This window comes from Mixophyes fleayi, chromosome 2, assembly GCF_038048845.1.
Source record: "Mixophyes fleayi isolate aMixFle1 chromosome 2, aMixFle1.hap1, whole genome shotgun sequence".
NCBI classification, from domain to species: domain Eukaryota; kingdom Metazoa; phylum Chordata; class Amphibia; order Anura; family Limnodynastidae; genus Mixophyes; species Mixophyes fleayi.
The window spans coordinates 167,917,170-167,941,044 of NC_134403.1; the positions used below are offsets into that span (position 1 = coordinate 167,917,170).

The window sequence follows — 23,875 nt, forward strand, 5'->3', positions numbered from 1 at the left end:
CGGAGGTCCCGGAGTTCGTTCTGGGTATGAGGTACGTGCGCATACAGACCACAATACGGGACTGAGTATCGGACCAGGTCTGTATTGCGCTTTCTGCTCAAGCAGTTTAGCGACTTTGATTTCCATTCAGGAGTGGCGGTTTTCTCATTGTGGCATTTATGGCATATTCTCCTCCATACTACATGTGTTAGAAGCATTGAAGTGGGGTTCACCATCATCGCGGTGACGTACACTTTCCACCACCAGTGTGGCCACACTTATTTTTGAAGCTCCACTTCATGATCTTCTACGGGGTCATTGGACAATAGTATTTATTTGATGTGGGACATTTAGCTGGTTCTCTTTAGGAGTGATCGATTCGATGGTTCATCAGCCTTATTGATGGTTAACACAGTCGGTTTATCTGATTTTTTATATGTCAAGTTGTTATCCACTGGCCAGTGTTGCATATTTTATGGTTCATTTTTAATAAAGTGTTTATATACATTTATTACCCACGGATGGTTGTATATTGATTGTGTTTATCAGTCATCAGCGCTGTTTTCTGTTGTGTTGTTCCTAAATCAAGCCTGGAGAACCAAACAGGCCCCATGGCTCGACAGGATAAACAAATGGTGGCAAAATATGAATCCTCCTGTAAGAAAGTATGAACTTCCGGGAGGGAGGCCAGTTTACTCTGGAAATAAACGGACAACGCTGAAACCTGCGATTTCCACGAGGCTAAGAGCAACCCCTTGTCCAAACCAACTTGAAGAAAGGCCAGCAACCTAGAGAGCTTGAAACAGGAAGTGTGAAAATGATTTGAAAATTAAATCCACAGCGGGAGCCCTGGAACACATGCCCGACTCCTGAGGGCACTAAAACTAAACTGAATATCCTTCCTGTAGGAGGGGTATAGCAGGGGTGGAGTGTCACTCACAGATGTATCTGTTTAAATGAATGGACTCCTGATATCACCTATTATATCACCATGTATAGCAGTGTCCCCCATTTGGACGTATGAGAAAAGACCGTTGAAACAAAACTTTCCTAATCATATAAGACAATGACCTGCCAGCTCCTACGGGACCTCATGCTGAATTGAACCCCCCCATCCCCATTTTGTGATGATCATCAATGAAATAAATGACGATGATGATGAAATAGGATAAACAAGCATATGTTTATGCGTAATGCTAGGTACACACAGAAAATTCCAAACGATTCAATATTGTTTGAAATTTAACCAATGACTGAAGTCCCAATCAGTTTGCCGATTCATGCGTACATGTGTGCTGCTCTGATATACCATGTGCGATGCCATAATGTCCTGCACATTGATATTATTAAATACTACCACATAGGACAAATAACATTTGCCCAGCCCTGGTATTGCATCCCCCCCACCCATAGCTGAATGTTATGTTCTATTCCAGTGACCTTCCCATCTCTTTGATAACCTCCCTCATTGACCACATCCTCAGGACGCGACACCTTCTAGGAATGTCTTGGACCCCGTTAACCCATGTACTGCTGGCATAAGCTACCTTTGGGGCAGTGATGATCTTCCAGCAGGTGAGGGGTTCAGCTGGGACATGGTTAACCCATGTATCGCAGCTCAGGTTTGTCCCAGCAGCCAGAGATGCATTGCATACAAGAAATAGACCAGTGTATGATGGGCATATTTGATCGTGCAGCAAGCCAGTAATCCCTGGGTCACAGAGCTGTCCAGGAATAATATCTGCTGAGACCATGTTTGGATGGATAAGCGGTGGGAAGGCTGCACAGACACAGTGACAGATTGCATACATCTTTGGAAAGATGAGCGATGGTAAAGCTGCACAGACACTGACAGGCTGCATACATCTTTGGAAAGATGAGCGGTGGTAAGGCTGCACAGACACTGTGACAGACTGGGCACATGGTCATGAGTGCATACTCACTGCAGAATCGGAAGGCAGTTGGAACGAGATTGTTAAACACAACGAGCAACCAAATGAATAGACGATCACTACTTTTGAACAACTGTCTTTCATCGTGTAAGTATACACACTAATAAGATATCAGGCTGAACGTTTATCTAGTGATTGACCCCATATTTGGCTGAAATCCTTTTGTGTGTACCTAGCCTAATCCAGAAGCTTTCTTGTACCCAAACTCTAAAATCGGCCTCAGACCTTAAAATTATGCAATACATCATGGTTTGCACAATTTATTTAAGATTTAATTAAACAGATGAATTCATTGTCAATATTAATCAGAAATAAAACTGTCATCATTTACAAAAAATAAAAGCCATTCTCCATAGAAGACATATAACACAAAAATAGAGCAAATAATAAAACTTAACATTTGAAAAATCTGGTTAACTATTTTTTATTCACTCAAAATTAAGGAAAAGAGCTTTCCACCTCTGTGAACACACAAAGAAAAGAATATGTACGGATAAGCAAGCACACAAACAAAGCGTGTAAGAGACACGCCAATATATAACTACAATTCTTAAAAAGGGGAGACTGATGACACAAAATTATCAGACACATTCATTTCTGCTAAATAATTTAATTTAATTTAATTAATAATTTTTGGGAACACCAAACACCTCTCACAGCCAGGTTGTACTGGTATAATAAATATGGATGGACAGCATTACAATGTGAAAAAAAAGCATTGCTGCTATGACGTTTGCAGATCTAATGTTGGTAAACTGACTGCTGTGCAGGTAATAATTTCACAAAAAGACAAGGATGTAAGAAAGATATATGCATTTACACCTGTACAGTAGCATTAGCAAAACATCTTTTTACAGGAGTCTGACATTGCATATAGTGACAACATATATACACACACTACATTACACATACATACAGTGGTTAAAGTGGAAATTTAGAAGTAGCGGTAAGGAAATATTACATGAATAGTCATGGGCTATCAAAGTTGTCACCATAAGCTTAAGTATATCATCAATTACATATATATTATTTAATCTTATTGATAAATTGAAAATACCTATCTTTATGCTTCAAACATATTTAAAGCTGTAGGCTCACAAACAGGCAAAAACAATTATCTTCCTATAGTGATAAGTGTGTGTACATACAGACGCTGCAGATGCATTGTTTATACTCTTTAGACTATTAAATCTCTAGATGCATACTGCCATTAAGGTAACAAGTAAAATAAAACCTTTGAGTCCCTAATTACTTTCAATTGCAAAAACTGTAATACTCAGTATCAGGGAGTACAAACTCCCCATTGAGCTAATCACACCTTTTTAGGAGGATTACATTAGGTAGCAGCAACCAGTGTATCACTACAACCTGTAGTCACATGCAGAGTGTTCCTGTGATAACACCAATACTAAAAGTAGTAAATCCCAGCAATTTGAAACCAATCTTTGTGGGAAAAGACATTGAAAAGGCACCTTTCTGCTTACATAAATGATACACAGACCTGCCATAAACTTTGTGAAACCTACAAACCACGAAAATAAATTGTGGATTTGCTCAGCTATCAGTAGGTACTGTCATTCCTGTGATCTTCATACTTGTGACAGAACAGCAGAGACCATTTGTCAGCAGAGGATGCAAAGTCTGGCTGCTGATGGAGAATATTTGACACAATTTTAATAAAAGTATCTATGTTTCATTCACACATGCAGAGATCTACTGACAATAACTACACTACTTGGCCAAGTAGTATGTTTGCCCAATTCAGCCACACCCATTGTTAACACATGCATAAAATCAAGAATACCACCATGGAATCGCCATAGTCAAACAATGGCACCACAAAATGTCTGCAGATTTGTACAAGACATCTACAACCATATACAATAAACAGCCAGCAATGATCCACAACACATTGCATAATACATGGGGGAAAAAAAGAATACAAAGACCAGATATACTGATTAAACAAATTAATTACTCACAGATAACTTGATCTGTATTACCAAGTTATTTATTTATTTAGTTATGCGGGGAGGAGGAGGGAAGAGATCGAAGTGGGATGGTATAACCTACTGCTCATTACATTTAGCAGCAGAAACATTAGTGTCTCAATGTTTAATTCAGACAAGCAAAGATCTTCTGGCAATAATATATGTGGTGCAGAGTTAGTAGTCACACTGATAAGCTCAGTGACTTTCAACATAGCACCATCATAGAATACTACCTTTCAAACAAGTCAGTCCGTAATATCTCTGGCCCCTTAGATCCAGTGAAGGGAAACTTTAAAACTAAAGCATACAATGACATTCTAGAGAATTGTGTATGTCCATCTTTATGGAAAAAGTTTGGGGAAGGCCCATTCCTGTTTCAGCATGGCAATGCCCATGTGCAAAAAAGCAAAGTCCATCAAAAAATGGTTTCCCGACTTTGGTGTGGAAAAACTTGACTGTCCCGCACAGAGCCCTCAACCCCATCAAACAACTTTGGGATGAATTGCAACGCTGACTGCGAGACAGGTCCCATCACCCAACCTCACTAAATGCTCGTGTCTAAATGGGTGTGAACCCTGGCAGCCGTGTTCCAACGAGAGGAAATCTTTCCCAGAAGATTAAAATTAAAATTTTCTGGGGAGAACACTGCTATATACATACATACACACATAACTATAGCTATATCTCTATATATAGCTATATCTAGCTATCTATATGTAAACATGTAAAAAAACACTGATATTGAATATTTTTTTTTTTGCATGTTAAAATTCAGGTTGCCAAGGTGACGTTTGTTAGCCATGCCCCTTATGACGTTGTTCTGCATTACTTTCTCACTGTCAGTTTTGATCTAGTGGGAGTGCTATTCCTCTGCAATGCATGCTGGGATAGCAGTGCTAACACTTCAGACAGCTTGTTTCACATTACAGCTGGTGTAAGGTATGTTAATTATGTTGTGCACTATATGTATTGAGTATGTTTAAGACAAACTACAATTTGACACTTAAAACCTAACATCCATCATATAGCATGACTGACATTTCTGAAAGACATTACATTTTTTTTAATCACTTCTTCCAAGCTAACTAATGGAATCATTTTTAAAGTAAGCACAGCACTGGAAGATTGTCAACATGCTAGACCACAGCAGCAGTTAAATCTGCTGCAACATTAACCATTAAATGGTTTAAATTTATTATGGCGGTATGACTGTGAAAAGGGCATGGTTGAGTAACTTCTAATCCAAAGTGTTTATCGTAAAGGCCCACTGTAGGTTTAAGAGTTGGGTGGAGTGATGGGGCAATTGGGAAAATTGTGTTTAGGTGTATTTCCCCATTTAATATCCGATGTTAATGTTATATGTTCACATGCATTGATGCAAGCATGTCATTTTGCATTAGCTGTAGTTCAAATCATATTGTGTGTTAACTATGTAAACACCATAACTATAGTTTCTTTATTGTTGACATTTTTCGGAACCCTTCTCTCCCACCCATTACTTAAATAGTCTGACTTTTATGATAGAAGCCAAAATGAATAGTGATATAATCTGGGAAAGCTGTACATTAACTGAAGAAGGTTACAGAGGGAGGTGCAGTAATATGGTGAGTAACTAGGACTAGTATCATGAGAGACTTGCTTTAGCAAGGAAGAACTAACCTGCTCTTATTTTGTGCAAACTATGCAACCATATTTTTATTTAAAACAGACATGCAATTAACTTTATTTGTATATAATATCTAAATGCTGAGTAAAGGACTTCTCTATAAAAAGAGAAGCAAACAAACTAGATTACATGCAGTTACTTCCACTAGAGTTCCAATTGCACTTTTAATTTTCATGCACTCATTAAAATACAATTAAAACTATAATCCCCTTTATCATTATATACTAATAATGCTTAAAAAGGTGATTAAAGCGGTAAAATTAAGAACCATTCATATAATATACACTTCCAGTTAACAAAAATATTGTGTCAACTGAAATTACATTTTCCTTCCCAGCCAAAAGTCTAAAGCACCTTTGCAGAAATTAAGACAGAATAGGCAACATCTAACGCAAATTTCCATCTCCAATATCAAGTTATGGGAACTTATAAATATACGTGTGTAATTTCTATATGAGGAAGTTTCTATTTTAGCATTAGTCTTTATCTTTGATACTGTAAGTTATTTCCTTAAAATGCTTTAGCAATAAAACCATTAAATCAAAAACAAATCAGAAAAGTGAATTACCAAAACAAAATAATGTAACCAAGATTCACATGATTTTGTTGAACAATCATAAAACAAAAGAAATTGAACATTTAATATAAAAAAATAATTAAACAACTACAATATATTCAGTTAAAGAAAACAAGTTTACAAGAAAAAAATAAACCAGTAACTAGTTCATATTAGGGCAAATTAAAAAGTTCTTAAATTTACAGAGCCATGGACGTCTGTTTTATGACATTACAATTGTGTACGTACTCTTTTCCATACCTGATACAAACAATGGCACACACTGCGCAGCTGAGTAGGAAATTCATGAGTAGAGTTTATAATGGCATGAAAGAATTTCTCAGTCATCTGTAGAAGCCAACGCTGATTATCTTCAAGATCTTCAACCCCATCCAACCTTTAAAGACAATTACAATCCCAACACAGAGAATAAACACCTACATTCAATTGTGAGTTTTAGTGAAAAATAAAAATAAAAAAATAAAAAAAGTTGTATATAAAATGGTTTTAAAGTTTAAAATATTCAAATGTCTTTCTGAAGATTAACAAAATATCACGTCACCATTTTAGAGTTAATTTTTTTACTTTTTAATTTTGTGGTGTAAATGTTATACAACTAATGTTATACTATGTTATGTTTGTCTCTGTGTTAGGGAATTTAGACTATAAGCCCCAATGGGGCAGGGACTGATGTGAGTGAGTTCTCTGTACAGTGCTGCAGAATAAGTGGCGCTATATAAATAAATGGTGATGGTGATGATGTCTGATGGTAATTTGGCGTTTGTCAACTGGAAGATTTTTTTTCCCACTTAAGTTAAATATCTACTCAATACAGCCTAAAACAAATGCAATTTTCAGATGAAGAAAAAAAAAATGAACAGATTTTTGCTAAATTATTTTGTAAAATAATGAGTTTACAATATTGATACATTTCCAACAAAAACCTCCTCAAACCTTGTAGAGTCGACCTCAAAACTGACATGCTGCCACTCAGGAGATGCAATGATCATTCTTAGCAGTGGTTCCAAGAGTTTCTGAAGGTAAGTAGCTCCATACACCTGAGGACAGCATAAGAAATGATTATTCAAAGTTTCTGTAAATAAATCCCGGAGATCCACACATCAAAAAAACAGTGCAACTACATATTAATAAATATTCTTTCACATGTATAAAACAAACCCTATAGCAAAACAAATATGCAGATGCGAATGGTGCCCAACAAACCACTCATGGAGATCGACCTTTCAAATTGCTACTCATTTGGAAGGCACTCTAACCTTATAAAAATGATTTTCTTAAACTGAACCAGCCAAAGTTTATAGAAGAGAGCAGAAGTAAGAAAGAGAAGATGAAAGAATGAACAAGTGTCCTATCAGCACCACCGCCCAGCTGGCATCGCAACCAGCACAAACACCCTTCACCCAAATTATACAGTGCTGCACAGATTGTTGGCGTTTTATGAATACAGCCAATATACAACTTTGCAATATACCAGTAACATCACGGAACCCTGACTTATATTCACTGTATCTGTTCATAAAGAATTGAGAGAATATATTCTCATGATTATTAGTTCCACCCACAAAATGAATGCCTGCACTGTGTGTAGGTGACAAGTACATCTTAATTATGCTCCAACACTGGGGAAGGCATAAGCAAACGTAAACTATTCTTTTCAGGCTATGATCAAACATTAAGTTGTACCTCCCACTTATTGGTCTTCTCTCAGACATATTTTCAGGAACTAGATCTGGCTACACCCTATAAAGTAATACCCACCATTTGTCATTAGGTCATGCCCCATGCTATTAAACTTTGAGAGTATTATCACACAAGAATAACACTGGCTGGAAGCCAGTCTGGTTGGAGATACAGAGATTATGGAACAGAGTAGAAAAAAAACAAAACACTGGCCGTTTCAAACCAACTGGCATTGGGAAGAAAGGCTTTGGTGGGGACGGACATATGCAGAGAACGCCATGTGGTCCAGCAGCCTGAAGAGAAACATCTTCAGATATAGGTACTGTTAGATACACTCTGCTAGAGAGCTTACCTAACAGACTGGATGTAAACAATAAAACCTTATTTAATCAGTCTATTTCCCCTTTTCATTAAATTAACTAAAACGTCGCCAAAGGTGGACTTATACTTTATTTACTTTTTATAGAGCATTTCCACCAAAAGCAAGCATTCACATACAAAACACATCACATTGCAAGACTAACTATAAAAATGGTTAAAAAAGAATCAAACTTCTAGTTTAAGTATTTTGTTATTTTCTTAAGTCTGGACTTATCAATTAAAGCAAGAGCCAATGAAAATGTTTTCAACCATTGAAAAGAAAAATGCCACATTAGTATATATCCAGATTTCTACTACCAATGGAATGGTTGAATAGAGCCCTGACTGTGAGATTAATAAAGTAGATTGAATTATTTCTTTTACTGTAAAACACAAGATGTGTTTTTAATAGGAAACATACACACCTTGAAACAAAATGTCATGATTTTACTAGCCAAGCTATTCCCTCTGAAGAGCGTCTGCATGGAGTCTGCTAGCTCGACTTCTTTAGAAAACATGTTCCACAGAAGCTGATACAGGAGATGACGAGAATCAAAGAGCGTCACAAGGACACGTGCAAGCTCATCCTATGTATTGGGGGGAGGGAAAATCATCAATAAGTTTCACAAAAACTAAATAAAAAAAATAAGTCAAATATTCATAGGTCTGAAAACAAAAATGCAAATCTAAAAGCTGTATAAATCATACTTATCTCTGAAACAATACAATTGGATTTATTTTTAACAATGTACACCTTTCATTTAAACATCAATGAAAACCATATATTATATATCATGTGCATCACAACACTTAATATAAACAATTAAGTGTATTGTTTTGTAAGACTTAACTTTCTAGGTCTCAAATGGTTGTAAGGAGATTCTAAAAAGCATAAATCTCCAGGATGTTGAAGACTCAAAGTGGAACATCTGCAATTGAAATCTGAAGTGTGATGTGCAAAGTTCTGTTCACTATTGTAACCGATGTTGGAAAACATTCATCTTATGTAAGCCAGCTGTCATGTGGCATAAAGGATTTAGATGAGATACTGCAGCTTTAAATAAGTTACCTCCACTTTACTTAATCAGATATATGTCAGAATGTCTTAGGTAGGTCTTATAGAGAAGGTACAGCAAAATGACACCTGGCACCCAATTAGCATAAATACATTGAGCAATATACAGCGATGATTTATTACTGCAGGTTTAGTTAAAGATTATTATTTCTTATGCTCATTACATAAAACACATTTGCTACAACTCAATATTATAATAAATGCACACAAAAATAAAAGATTAACACATAACTGACCCATTGTGAGCAGGGAACCACATTAGCTAGAGCCATGGCAATAGGTAATTCCCCTTGATCACCCATCATGGTGACCAATTCTACCAGTCTTTCAAAGCGATCAGCCAGAACAGTTTCAGCTAATGTGTCAAACTCTGTCCCCTGCTGCAGAATTTTTGTAAGGACTTCCATAAATGTAGCTCTTGTTTGTAGATCCTTATGGTAGCCAAGACCTATAATGCAAAATGTGTATAGATGAGAAAAGTTAAATTGAAATCAGTCACTAGATATTAAATCTTATACAACTAAACTCTGTTATCTATGACAACTCACCTATTGAGTGCATAAGGCCACTATCCACATTAGCATTTAGCAGATTAGACATAGCCAAGACTGTACAATGTCTTAAGGAAGCCAACCGCCGTGACATGCCTCTCTTCCTACCACCAGTCTGGGTCCCATCATCTTCCACCTCACTGCAGTCATTCAGCAAGTTCATAAACAGGGTGAAATACCTAAACAAATAAGGTGCATAATCAAATACTTTTACTTATATAGTAATAAAATATACGAATATAGACTAAGTTCATTGAGGAGGTCTGAACTAAAGCCACTAGCCCTCTAATAAACCAGCCCATTCTCAACTTTGGTAACAGTAGCAAGTAGTAATGGGGGAACAGCACTGGAATGGTCTCTAGTCACAATATCAAGCATGCAATGTACCATGCATAGACATTGTGCACATTAATAATACATAGATCGCTTTAACAATGTGAGAAAAATGTGCCTAAAATATGTTTTTGCATTGACTGTCTTAAGATAGCAGTGCTTCTCTGTATAAATTATTGTAATAATTGATCTATAAATGACAAACATAAGTGCTTTGACACAGTAATAGCCGCAACTAAAAAAAAGATCACCTAAGAAAACATGAACTAGATATTTAGGGAAACTGTCCTTTGAATGTTAGATCTGACTAATCTGTTTCAAGTGTACTTCCTTGTCTTACTTATATTTCTTGTCATGCAATAGTACCACCAAATGTTAGTTACAAAACTGTGAATGTATTTCGTTATTTAATATGTAAACTGTGGCATGGTTAAAATGTAAGCTATGCAATACACCTACTTCAGAAATAATTGGGATTTGGCTTCCATTAACTCTACTCCATCTCCTTCTTCAGGCTGAAGAGGTAGTCCTGCTAGAAGAGACACCACAGCCTCCATGCTTGCCTGATCCAAGTCTCTGTGTAGGAAGACAATTCATTAGACCAGCACAAAATACCAAACTTTGACATGGAAGACAAAGTTAACCAAATACCTTGTGAGGCATTTAACATCCTCATCTGCAGCTTGATTAGATGTTCCCATTACCCAGTCAGTCAAATACTCCACCATCTTGTTTCTAAATGAACAGAAAAAGTAAAACAAAAGTGTGAACTTTAATACATAATACCCTTTGCAGCAGAAAGGCCTAAAGAGATTATGAACACCACCACCCTTTGGTAAAGGAATACATATTAAAAACAAAAACATGACATTTTGTTCAAACCTTATTTAAAAGATGCCCCTTCAAGGTGGCAATTCCAGTTCAAATGCATATGCAACTCCAACTGCAGAGGAGCCATATTGCTCCTCTATCACTCAGTCCGCTCACCACAACAATCAGTAACAAAACACCCATGTATTGGATTGGTAGGCAGACCCAGGGATAATCATTGAGGAAACCTGGGACAGGATATCTATTAGAACCTCTATCTCAAACAGTGTATCCATAGAAAAATATCTTACAAAGTTCGCACCAGATGGTATCTGGTACCTGAACGACTTCATAAAACGTTCCCAAGTTCTTCTAAACTGTGCTAGAGAGAATGTAGCCACATAGGTATATTTGAGCATATCTGGTGGTCCTGTCCTAATATCACAAATCTTCTGGAATAAAATAAAAAACCTCATTGAAAAGATTACCAGGCTCTCCCTTACTGTCAATTACCAACTCTGTGCCCCAATCCCATGCATAGTAAAGTCACTGGGCGAACCAATAGTACATATAATGTGTGCTACAAATACTGAATTTCATAAATGGGGAGGTCAGTATGAGGTCATAAATCAAATCTGGTTTGTAACTAAAATGGTATATATGACCAGTCTCTAAAACAAAATTTGAAAATTTCACAAAACTTGGGACAGTGTTACACTTGCTACTTTTCTTCATGTGTCCAATACTTTTTCCCTGTGTCATTTCACATTATTACACAAAAATAATTTATGGACATCTATGGTTTGATTTCTGTGCACGTGTGGATTGCAAGCGTTGTTGCTGACATTTGGTGTACATTTCACTACAATAGCCACATGAAAGATATATTTACTGAGGAAAATGTTGATGTGTTGAATACTTATTTCACCCAGGGTGTGTGTGTACACACACACTTGTTTGTTCAGAGCTTTTATGTATTTTACATGCAAACTGTTGCTGTAACTGACTTTATTGTTATCGCATATATACCTTATTTAATGTACTGCGTTTATAAATGAAAAAAGAAAAAAGATTTTTTAAGAAAAAGAAAGAAAAGAACAGTCCTGTTTTACCAGTAGAAATGTTGACCTTGTGATCATGGTTCGTAATAATGAAAACTAAAATTACTGATGCAAAGGCACCAAAGGTCTCAATTTATTAAAATCACAGATATTACAAATTGTAACATTTGCAAACCCCAAGAGACAATACTCAAACTTGCATATTAGTATATTACATTAATATACACATATTAACAAACACACATATCAATCTATCTCTACATATATAGACATTGATATAAAAAAAATATTCATATAATATATATATATAAATATATATATAAATATATATATATATATATATATATATATATATATATATATATATATATATATGGACTAATACAACTGTAACAATCTAATAAAATTAGATATGCATGCCCACTGTTTACTCATTTACAACCTATAAATTAATTAAGGCAGTCTTGATGTGGACACGAACAACTTCTTGTTTGTTTACTTTATTGTCAGAAAGGCAAAGTAGTGGACAACAAATAAGTTAGACACTTTTCTAGTGTCCCTAACACTAACTTAACAGAGACCTGCTTTCTAGACACCAGCCAACTTATTTAGCAACAGTCACAGTGAACAATGAAAACAGACAGGTTTTTATTAGAGATGCTCAGACTCGGTTCCCCAAGAACCCAACACACCCGAACTTGGCAGATCTGAATACCGAGCCAACTCGACTCGTCACTTTCACGCACCCCCGGAATTGAAAACAAGGCAAAACGTTGTTATGTCGTCGGATCTCGTGAGTTTTGGATTCTATAAGTACCGCCCTCCACGGCGATCCAGCGCCATTTCACAGAGGGACACAGAAGGGGTAGCACAGTTCTTGGCAGTCTCGTGCATTTGGGCAGCGTCATAGGTCGAAAAGAAAGAGGAGGGGAAGCAGTGTTCTTCAAATTCTCCAGTGACATTCAGAAGAGCTCCATTGCTAATTGTCATTGCTGAAATAGAAATAGGTCTGGCAGGCTTGGTCTTCTAAATCTGAAGTCAAATTGAACTGTGTTATATAGGTAACATACAAAGGAGAGCTACATTGCTCCATTGCTAATTGCCATTGCTGAAATACAAATAGGGCTGGCAGGATTGGTCTAAATCTGCAGTTACATTTTACTGTACCATAGCTCACTCAGAAACATGAGAGGTGTCAGGGTTCAGTGCTGAAACAGAAATTGTAATAGGGGTGTCAGTGTTCTTAAAAGTCTTCAGTGACATTCCAATGTGCCATAGCTCATACAGAAACAGGAGGGGTGGCATTGTTCTTGTCACTCTCCAGTCTCAGTCATGATGATACTAATCCCTCTACCTCATGTGCTAAAGTCTATGTTCAAGTGCATAGTGGTTTTAAGTCAGGGAAACAAAAATGTAAAAAAAAAAAGCTTGTACCTTTGTAAAGAAAAAAAACACCTCAAATAAAAGTGAAAGTTTACTGTAGAAAAACATAAAATTGCCAGCATGCCATTCTATCCAAAATATTACCAAGCATACCAGCATCAGCTAGCTCCCTTCTCTCAGTTAGATCTCAGCACCTGCATTCTACACAGTCATCATATTCACCCTCATCAGTGTGCACATCATCCTCAAACAATACTAATTCATCCCCGCTGAAATCCACCATCACAGAAGTCTGTGTACTTTGATTGCCGGTAATGGCCTTCCTCATGATATTTGTAGTTCATTTTACAGAAGAGCTGTCACGATTTTTGAGCAATTTAGACCAGACCAAATGTCAAAATGCTGTGCAGACTCATATGCATCACCACTGGGTGTCTTGGGAAAACTAAGTTTTTTCCTAGCAGCAATTTCCAGAGAAACTGCAGGAGGAGACGTCATTGTATCATCTACCACTTGAGCTGTCAGCTTGCTGACCAGGAGCTCATTGCATCTCTTGAGATCTGGGTCAGTTGAAAAGAAAGAAAAGACCAAGGATCAAGCACAGTTGCCAAAATGTAATGATCTGATTTTTTTTGTTGATAACTCTTGGATCTTAGTTAAGTGAATAAAGCACAATCTACAAGTCCAACATAATTAGCGGAATTGCTTTGTTTAATTTCTTCCTTCAATTTCTCTTGCTGCTTTTCAAAAAGTCTAATTAGGGGAAATACTTGACTCAAGCTAACAGTGTCTGCGCTCTCTTCACAGGTGACTACTTTGAGTGGTTTCAGCACGTTGCACAACACGGAAAGTATTCTCCACTGCGCTGGACTAAAGTACATTCCCCCTAAATTCTATTCGTCTTGCAGCTGCTGCATTCTTCTACATGCTGTTGCAAAATCCCAAAAATTACCCTAAAAATTTTGGGACACAGGTAGCAACTCCTACGTGTCATTGTCATGTTTTAAAAAGTTCTGTACCACCAAATTGATTGTGAGAGCAAAACAGGGAATGTGATGGAATTCCCCCCCCCCCCCCCCCGCTGTAATGCTCTAATAATATTGGGTGCGTTATCAGAAATCACATATCCTCACGAGAATACAAGCAGAATAAGCCATGTCGCAAAGACATCCCTTAGTTTTTCAAACAGGTTTTCAGCTGTATTACCTCTGACCTGCTCCTTGTCCAGTCTCTGATAACCACCTCTCATTCCCGCCTTCAAGACTTTTCCCGTGCTGCTCCCCACTTATGGAATTCCCTACCACGCTCAATCAGACTTTCCCACAGCCTTCAAATCTTTAGATGCTCTTTGAAAACCCATCTCTTTTTTAGAGGTGACCTTATCCTCGATGACACTGTTCACACTAATGCACCCTCACAACTGTCCCAATCTCCACTCTGAGCCACACTCGCTCCTCTTGTTTCAGCTGTGCCCTCTTCCCTTTAGAATGTAAGCTCTATAATGAGCAGGGTTCTCCATATCCTTTGTTTTCATGTCTCAATTCATTTTGTCTGCCTTGTCTTATCTTGTTTATGTATGTTCTTGTCTTCCCTACTGTACGGCACTGTGGTGCCTTACAAATCTAAGATACTAATAATAATAATAATAATAATAATAATAATAATAATTTGCCTCTTAGTGAAGCAGATGATACACAGAGTAGCCTGCCTCTGAAAAAGGCGACGTTCTTCGGTACATGCTGCTGCTGATGGCGAATAACCAACCCCGTGGGCTGTCACAATCATATAATTTTTATTTTGCCCAGTCCCGCTTGTCCACATGTGTGGTTAAGTGTACAGTGAGTAGAATGGCATTTTGTAGTCCAATAATTACATTTTAACGAACCTTCTGGTATAGGTGAGGAATAGCTTTTCCAATAAAATGGTGTCGTGATGGAATTTGGTAATGGGGACAGACGACCTCAAGTAACTGTCTAAAACCAGCTGCATAAATAGTGGATAATGGACGCAGATCTAATACTAGCATAGTCGCCATGACGTCTGTGATCCGCTTTGCGACTGGGTGACAGGTTTCATACTTGCTAAGGATTGTTTAACAGTCAATTGTTGTAAACTACTAGCAGTCTACTTCTTGGCCTGCTTCTGGGTTGAAGATCAACCTCCAGCAGCAGGAGCAGCAGCAGTGGGCCTAACGCTCAAGGATTCTTTTAAGGAGTCCTGGATAGGAGATGAGTCATCTTGCCTTGGATGCAAGACTAACTCCGATCACTTGTGGGGATATTGATGATGAAGGTGTTAGGGGTGTAGATTGCAGGTGTCAGGATCTAGCTGAGAGAAGGGTGGTAGCTGATGCTGGACTGCTTGTTATTTTTTAGCATAAGTTTCTGATTTTCACAAAAGCTTCCCATTAACTCGTTTTAAATGGCGTAACATGGATGAGGTTCCTAGATGGTTAAGGTCCCTACCTCTAAGGACTGTGGGCTTTACAATGCTACAAATGTCTAGACAACTGTTGCCAGGATTTGGGTTAAAATAATTCCACAATAAGAGGTGGATTTTTTTGGTCTTATGCCCAGGCATGACAATGGCCACCTTCTGATCATGGCAAGAATTGCTGCAGTCTTTGTTTGAAAGTGTATGTAAATAATATTATGATCTGTGAGGTGGTCAAAACTGACTGCAAATGACTTGAAATTAGTGTAATTGAGGAGGTGAATAATGATGTAGGAGGGAAAAAAACACGGGGGTCAGTGAATATCTCTAGTTTTTATACCTGAAGGTGAAACTCCCACCTTCCCTTTAAAAAGGAGTTGTTGTTTTTATCAGCTGCTCTGTTTTTTCTGACTGCAGACACACCATGTCAGCCTGCTGTGTGAAAAGTAGAGATGGGCGGGTCCGGTTCCCCGAGAACCGAACCCACCCGATCGTTGCCTATCCGAGTACCGAACTGAGTAGCTCGGTACTCTCCCGCCTGCTCCAAATCCAAATCGAGGCCGAACGTCATTGTGACGTCGTCGGGGCTCGGTTCTCGCGATACTTCAACATTATAAATACACGCCTCCACAGCAATCCATCGCCATTTGACAGAGGGAGAGAGCAGGGTGTAGTCACAGGCTGATGAGAGCAGGGAGAGAATCCAATATTCTTGCAATTGCTCTAACAAAAATCGCTAGAGAAGAGAGGAGGATAGAGGTTTATTTTTTTTAAAATATATTTGGCACTCCCCAGTGCTTTTGGGGTGTCCCCCATAATTGTGCATAAATATTTCTGGCTGTCAAAAGTCATATCTGCCAACTAATTTTTACCACTACAAGTGCTTTGCGCTCAGAATGGATTCAAAGCAGTCCACAGATGATCAGAATGAGCAACCAGGTTCTGTCACCAGTCCTGATGTTAGTGTTCCCAGTACGTCATCTGGCCAAAGCGATGTCAAACAACAGAGTGTTTCCAAATCAGTGCAAAAAACAAAAACCCCAAAAAAATTTACTGCATTGAAGCGAAAAAGAAGTGTTACTGAGCAAAAGTTAAGTGCCGATAAAAAAAAAATTGCAAACATGCCATTCTACACACAAAGTGGCAAAAAGAGAATGAGGCCTTCACCTTTGGCTATTAGTGTCAGATCCCAAAAAGTTACTGAGCCTACAATTGGTGCACAACTACTGTTACGCGTCAAAGCTGAGCTGCAAGATAACAGTAAGGCATTAGAGGAGAATGTTTGCTCTGATTCACAAATGACAACAATCCCTGTGGATAGTCCATCCAACAGTGGGATGTCTAATCGTGAGCATTCTGCTGATGTGTGCCATAATAGCCCGAGTGTAGCCGGTGATACCCAAATTGAGGATGCCACTTTGGAATTAGAAGAGGATGAGGGGGAGATTTGTGTAGGCGACGAGGGCGCTAATGAGGATGTTGATGAGGATGAGGTTGTTTGCGTAAGTCCTGCACCAGTGGCAGCAATTCTGGCACGTGACAAGAAAAAGACCATTGTCATGCCTGGGCATAAGACAAAAAAATCCACTTCTTATGTGTGGAAATATTTCTACCCAAATCCAGACAACAACTGTATAGCCATTTGTAGTGTATGTCAAGCCACAGTCAGATGAGGGAGGGACCTTAACCATCTTGGAACCTCGTCTATGTTACACCATTTAACGAGAGGTCATGGCAAAGTGTTGGGAAAAGCTTAAAGTTCTTCTCAAAAAGATACAAGCACTCCATCATCAGCTAAGACCCTCCGCTCACCGACATCCCGACGGCTACAAAATACACCCACCACACCATCCTCATCAATATTTTCAGTAGCGCTCGGAGTTAGCCCGGCATCCCAATTAAGGCTGGATGACTCCTGCACTATTATTGATTCCTCTGAAGAAAGCGTTAGTCCCACTGCTGCTGCTGTTGCTGCTGGGGGTGAATAGTCAGCCCAGAGGCAGGTCAAGAAAATGAGCAGTCCTACATTTCAGCAATTAACTGTGAAACAATCATTTGCGAGGGGAAGCAAAAATGACAGCAGTCACCCAGTCGCCAAGCGAATCACAGACGCCATGGCTGCAATGTTAGTGTTAGATCTGCGTCCAATCTCCACAATAAACACAGCTGGTTTTTCACAGATAATTGTGGTTTTGTGTCCGCGTTACAGAATTCCATCGCGACACCATTTCTCCGGTAAAGCAATTCCACAACTATACCAAAAAGTGTGTAAAAATGTAGAGATTGCGCTGAAAAATGCCATTCTGCCCACTGTCCACTTAACCACAGATATGTGGACAAGTGGAAGTGGCCAAACCAAAGACTATGTGACTGTGACAGCCCACTGGGTTGGTCATTCACCTTCACCAGCAGGAACAGCAGCAGCATGTACACCACTACGTAACATTTGTCACAGGCAGGCCACTCTTTGTATCACCGGCTTCACTAACAGGCATACGGCTGACAATTTGTTACGCAAACTAAGAAATGTGATTGATGCATGGCTTATACAACTCGGACTCTCCCCAGGGTATGTCATTTCTGATAACGCCAACAATATAGTGCGAGCATTAGAGCTGGGTGATTTCTAACATATTCCCTGTTTTGCGCACACCATCAACTTGGTGGTGCAGAGCTTCCTACGAAATAACCGTGAGGTGCAGGAGATCCTTTCGGTGGCCTGTAAAATTTCAGGCCATTTCAGGCATTCAGCCACAGCATGTAGGAGATTACAGCAGCTGCAAGAGCAGTTTAACTTGCCCTGCCACCAACTTAAGCAAGAGGTGGTAACTAGGTGGAATTCCACCCTGTACATGCTTCAGAGGATGGAGGAACAGCGCAAAGCCATCCAAGCATATTGCACAAGCCATGACATTGGGAAAGGAGGGGGGATGTATTTCACTCTTGCACAGTGGGGAATCCTTTCAGTCCTGTGCAAGGTGCTGAAACCATTTGAAGTTGTGACGTGTGAAGTGAGTGCAGATTCTGCTAGTTTGAGCCAAGTCATTCCTTTAATTAGACTATTGGAAAAGCAGCTTGAGAAAATGAAGGAGGAGCTGAAAGCAAGCAATTCAGCAAAGTATGTTGGCCTTGTCGATCAAGTACTTCAATCGCTTCACAATGATCCTCGAGTTATTAAGATCTTGAACTCGGATCAGTACGTTTTGGCCACTGTGCTTGATCCAAGGTTTAAAACCTACATTGAGTCTTTACTTGTAAATGAGCGAGATGTGAACTTTTGCAAGGAGCTATTGCTCAGCAAGTTTGCCGCTGAACTGGGCCTCGGCTTGACAACGTGTCCTCCTTCACTTTCTCAAGCTGCTGCTGCTCGTAAAAAAATAAATTTCCCAAAAAAGAAGCAGGGAAGACGCAGGGGGCAGGCCAGAACAATTTAACATCTGGGCTGGTTTGAAGGATTTTTCAAAAAAATGTGTCACTTTGCCTATAACTCCATCCAATACAAGCATAAACATGCAAAGGATGGTGGAGGATTACTTTTAAGAGGTAGTTGATATGGAAATGTCAGACAGTCCCTTTCCTTACTGGGAAGAAAAGCAGGCCATTTGGAAACCCATGTACAAACTTGCTTTGCAATATCTAAGCTGCCCACCCTCCAGTGTGTACTCTGACCGAGTGTTCAGCACAGCAGGGATCTTAGTGATCGCCGTAGAAGGTTACTTCCCAAAAATGTGGAGAAAATGATGTTTATAAAAATGAACTACATCTTCCACGAGGAAGGCCTTCACCATCCAAGACATCCAAGCACTGACTGTTCTCTAATGGCGGATTCAAGCGGCGATGAATTGATAGTCTGTGATGATGACGTACACACTGATGAGGGTGAGGATGAAGCTGAAGATGATAACATCTTTTTAAAACTTTCTATGTAAGTGTAGGGTGCAATCTACCCCCAAAGAGGAAAGGGACTTGTGGCATTTCCATATCACGTTACGTCTTGAAAGGCTGCTGTTTGGGCAATTTCTCCTTAAGGGTAGGGTGTCATAGACAGAGTGACCCCAAACTGCCTTTGTCCATTTCTCTTAATATTGTACAGTCTATAACGGCTGAATTCTTTGGTATTTTATACAAGTGGAGGGGGGCCTAGAGACAGAAACCAAACTGGCTTTCTCCATGTCAATTAATATTGTACAGTCTATAACGGCTGAATTTTTTTGTATTTTATACAAGTGGAGGGGAGCCTAGAGAGACAGAAAGCAAACTGCCTTTTTCCATTTCTTTAAATATTTAACTATAAGTGTAGGGTGTAATATACATCCAAAGACGATGGCTGCATTGCCAATATGCATAGATGGAGAGGAAGACCATCTGTTTTGTGTGTAGAATAAATGAAGGCCTACCAACGAAGAATTAAACTGTTTTTTGGATGATTTATTACCTCTACAATTAGATTACTTATCTCTAAAACAGTTGGAGCACTAAATTGGGTTATTTTAGGCCCAAAAACATTGATTTTCCAACAAAATAGCAAAACAAAACCAAACAAAACCAAAACCCGCAATGGCAGTTTTGCAAAACCAAAACACGACGGTAATCCAGATCCAAAACCGAATCCAAAACCAAAACAGGGGGGGTCAGTGACCATCTCTAGTGAAAAGAGACTTTCACACCAGGTAAGTTAAATCAGATTTTATACTATTATTTTGTCACACGTCTTCCACCTGTTTATCTTTAAATTAGGTGCACTGCTGCACAAATGTGTAACTCTGTTTGCATCCTTTCTCTGCCAGCTAAATTGCCAGCTAAATAACTTGTTTTGCTACAAAGTGAACAGCAGTAAAATAAAATTACTAATATGTTTGTGCGCCAACTATTGAACATACTCTAAATGAGAGTGGGTACACACATTACAGATGGTCTGGTGCAAATGCTTCATCTACACATGGAAGGTATGTGCCTTAACATATTTATATATTTTCAAATGTTTCCTTAATATCAAAGAGATGCTCACCTAAACTTCATTTCTTGACAGAAAGAAAGATCGTCCCTTCGTTCCATCATCACTTCCACCAGCTGACACAGCTTTGTCTTGATCTGAATGGCATGGACCATGTTCCCCAGTACGCGAACGTACCTAGAAACACAATGTTTTGCAAATTAAAAGAAAGTTACACACAAACAAGCTGATTCAATATCAAATGTCATGTTAACACTCGTAACACTATATACACACACACGCATAAATTCTCATACTAAGGCAGATATTAAGATATTTGAATATGTATTCTTTAGGTGAACAAAATATGGTCTTCCAAAACCCTTCTTTTATCAGCTGAGTGGCTTTCTTTCATTCTTTAGAATTACAAAAGTTCTCTCCGACTAAGACAAAGCCTGCAACACAGCTTTATCTCAAACTCACTCCTAAAAAGCCAGAACACACTATAAATAGCTACATTATATGTAAACAGAAAGCAGTGGTAGTAGGCACTACTCAAATTATTTACCCTGGTGCCAACACATAGGCAGGCAGTTTAAACTATCAATATTTCAGATGTCAATGTAACAATGACTAAAAGTAGGTACTAAAACATTGAGAGTAAATATATTAATTTAAATTTATACCATTCATGACTTGAAAGGTTGTGGTGTTGTTAGTAATGTAATTACCTGACCAGATTTAGCATCATGGTCTCAAGGCTGGCTTGTCCCAAATGTTCGGAACTACCTTCTGTATGATTATCAAGCAAGTTCTTCAGTATGGTAATTGTCTGTTCAACAAACTGAGTATTGGTGTCAGTGAGCAAGACCTATAAAGCAAATTAGATGTATAAGCGGAACGAACGTATGCCTTTCGGACGAGACGGCAGAACCGGAAAAGTGCAACATACACAAACATAAAACACACTAGCCCCTCTTAAATACTACATTTTCCTTACCTGCCCTTGGGAATCAAAGAACTTGCTGATGTTGTTCTTCATTTTGTTAAAGAGCATTGGATACAAAGCAGGGCTTAATTCTAAACCAACCAGGTCTTTAATGTTTGTACGAATCTGAATACCAACTTTCTCATTGTTGCAGACCATCAAAGAGAGAAGCCGATCAAGAAACTTGCTGACAGGGGTTTCTGCATTTCCCTCAGTAGATACCATTGATATAACAGAGCCTTTGCGCTCATTAACAGGGCCCATGGGTGGACTGTAAGTCACCAGTCCCACACTGCTGCGATGCTGTAGACAGACACCACCAAGGGCAGAGAGGAAACCGGTCATGTTAATCCACTCCTGTAGAGAGTCTGTGTCAGCAAGATCTATAGAACCTCCTCCGCTTACATGAGACATTCGTCTCTTCACAATGGTCTTATGAAGGCTTTCTGTGACCTATGGAATGTTGAAGATAGAATAAGTTTTAGCTAGGAATCCTCATATGCAGACCACAAAGCATCATATTTATAAAACATTTACATCATTGCCTTTAAATGTAGTGTTTCACATTCTAAATAAGAGGAAAACCAAAGGGAAGGGTTGCAACACTTTGGAGGCTTGCACAGACAAGAAACTTTTCATCAGTCTCTCTTCCATTCATTTTTTGAAACTAACTTAAGACAGTCTCATACAGAGATTATGACAGCATGCGCCTGCTCATTTTCACTGTCATTCCATTTCTACACAGATCTATGCAAGCATCTGTCATCCCTCCTTTATTGGAGGAGACAGAAGGTGATTCCAGTCTACAATTTTTTATAACATTATTCAATTATGTGGAAACTAGGAAACCATTTAATTGAATAACACATCTGAAATATTCTAACAAGGAATAAAACACCCCAATCTATATCCATAATAGACCGGGGAAAACAAGGTTACTGAATAACATATGTATCTTAATTTAAAGTTTAGACTTTCCAACAATTCACACAAGTATTTTGGTCCAGAAGTCTACTTCTGGCACCTAACTTAGTATTGACAATATATTAAAATGTTTTTGGGAAGAAATGAAGTTGACTATTACTTTTGACCTATGTCCATTTAGAAGCCCTGCCTTTATAGCCTTTTGGATGAGGAGGAATACAATATTGCTACAAAAGCCATCACCTTAAGATTGATGCCACATGCCTCTCTCACCACCTCACTTTGGAATTCCCCACTATACTGTATTTAAATACCCCAAAGGTCAAGATATGTTCTTCAAAATATAAATCTCATATATCCAGTCTCATCCTTAAATAATGTAAACTTTGGCTATTGTGGAATAAAAGCACTCCTCCGGGAGAACTTTGGCTGAGTTGACTTTATACAAGTAATAATATTGGAAGCACGGGAAGTTCTGCAATAAGCATGCACAAGTCATCATATGGGTGATGCTGAATGAATAAGAGGCCTGCCCTTGGACTTGTTGCTTTGTGTTAATGAGAAACCCATAAAGTAGGATGATGGAGTATATCCCAATATAACAAGCAATTTGAGTTTCTTTGTTTATATGCTAGCATTCATATTCTCCAGCAATTTTGTACTGTATTTGCTTATTTTACTCTAGTTCAAAATTGAATGAAGAAATTAACATAACAAAGTTCAATGGAAAAAAATAAATAAATGTGAAAATCATGACTCCTTACCTGCCCATCCTCCAATTTAGTCTTTGGGAAGTTCAGAATCAACTTTGTTGCTTGCTCCCACTTTGTATATGTATCTTCCCATGCCTTCAAAATAAAAATAAAAATGAAGTACTTCTTTATAATAATATAAGGAAACATGGGGAGTGCAAAATTTGTGTGAAATGGCTTAAGAGATAGGGGAACTGACCTCTGTGTTTCCAGCAGTGGGATGCTCTATTCTTCTCAGTAAGGCCATGACTCGCTTCTGAAGAGCTGCTCGGCCTAAGGTGCACACAGCATGCATACACAAAAACATACTTTTACTATATTTAATCACTGCATATGAGATGTGACAAAGAAAACATATGTTTTATGCATTTGTATAATTCTACCAGCTAAAATGGAAAGTAATTGGTGCAATAAAACAGACAAATTA

At 38.5% G+C, this 23,875-nt stretch overlaps 1 protein-coding gene across 10 annotated transcripts in view; it reads right to left on the bottom strand.

Annotated features, from left to right (window-relative positions):
- NF1 (neurofibromin 1) overlaps positions 1 to 23,875 on the bottom strand; it is a 193,464-nt gene that overhangs the window by 79,644 nt on the left and 89,945 nt on the right. For all 10 annotated transcript variants that reach the window (XM_075194951.1, XM_075194948.1, XM_075194945.1 and 7 more), the window contains 12 exons: positions 23,648 to 23,721; positions 23,461 to 23,544; positions 21,785 to 22,225; positions 21,516 to 21,655; positions 20,860 to 20,982; positions 10,816 to 10,899; positions 10,624 to 10,740; positions 9,829 to 10,010; positions 9,517 to 9,728; positions 8,631 to 8,792; positions 7,099 to 7,202; positions 6,406 to 6,541 (listed from right to left, as the gene is read on the bottom strand). In XM_075194951.1, the coding sequence (XP_075051052.1) occupies positions 6,406 to 6,541; positions 7,099 to 7,202; positions 8,631 to 8,792; positions 9,517 to 9,728; positions 9,829 to 10,010; positions 10,624 to 10,740; positions 10,816 to 10,899; positions 20,860 to 20,982; positions 21,516 to 21,655; positions 21,785 to 22,225; positions 23,461 to 23,544; positions 23,648 to 23,721 (1,859 nt within the window). The remainder of the gene's footprint in view (positions 1 to 6,405; positions 6,542 to 7,098; positions 7,203 to 8,630; positions 8,793 to 9,516; positions 9,729 to 9,828; positions 10,011 to 10,623; positions 10,741 to 10,815; positions 10,900 to 20,859; positions 20,983 to 21,515; positions 21,656 to 21,784; positions 22,226 to 23,460; positions 23,545 to 23,647; positions 23,722 to 23,875) is intronic.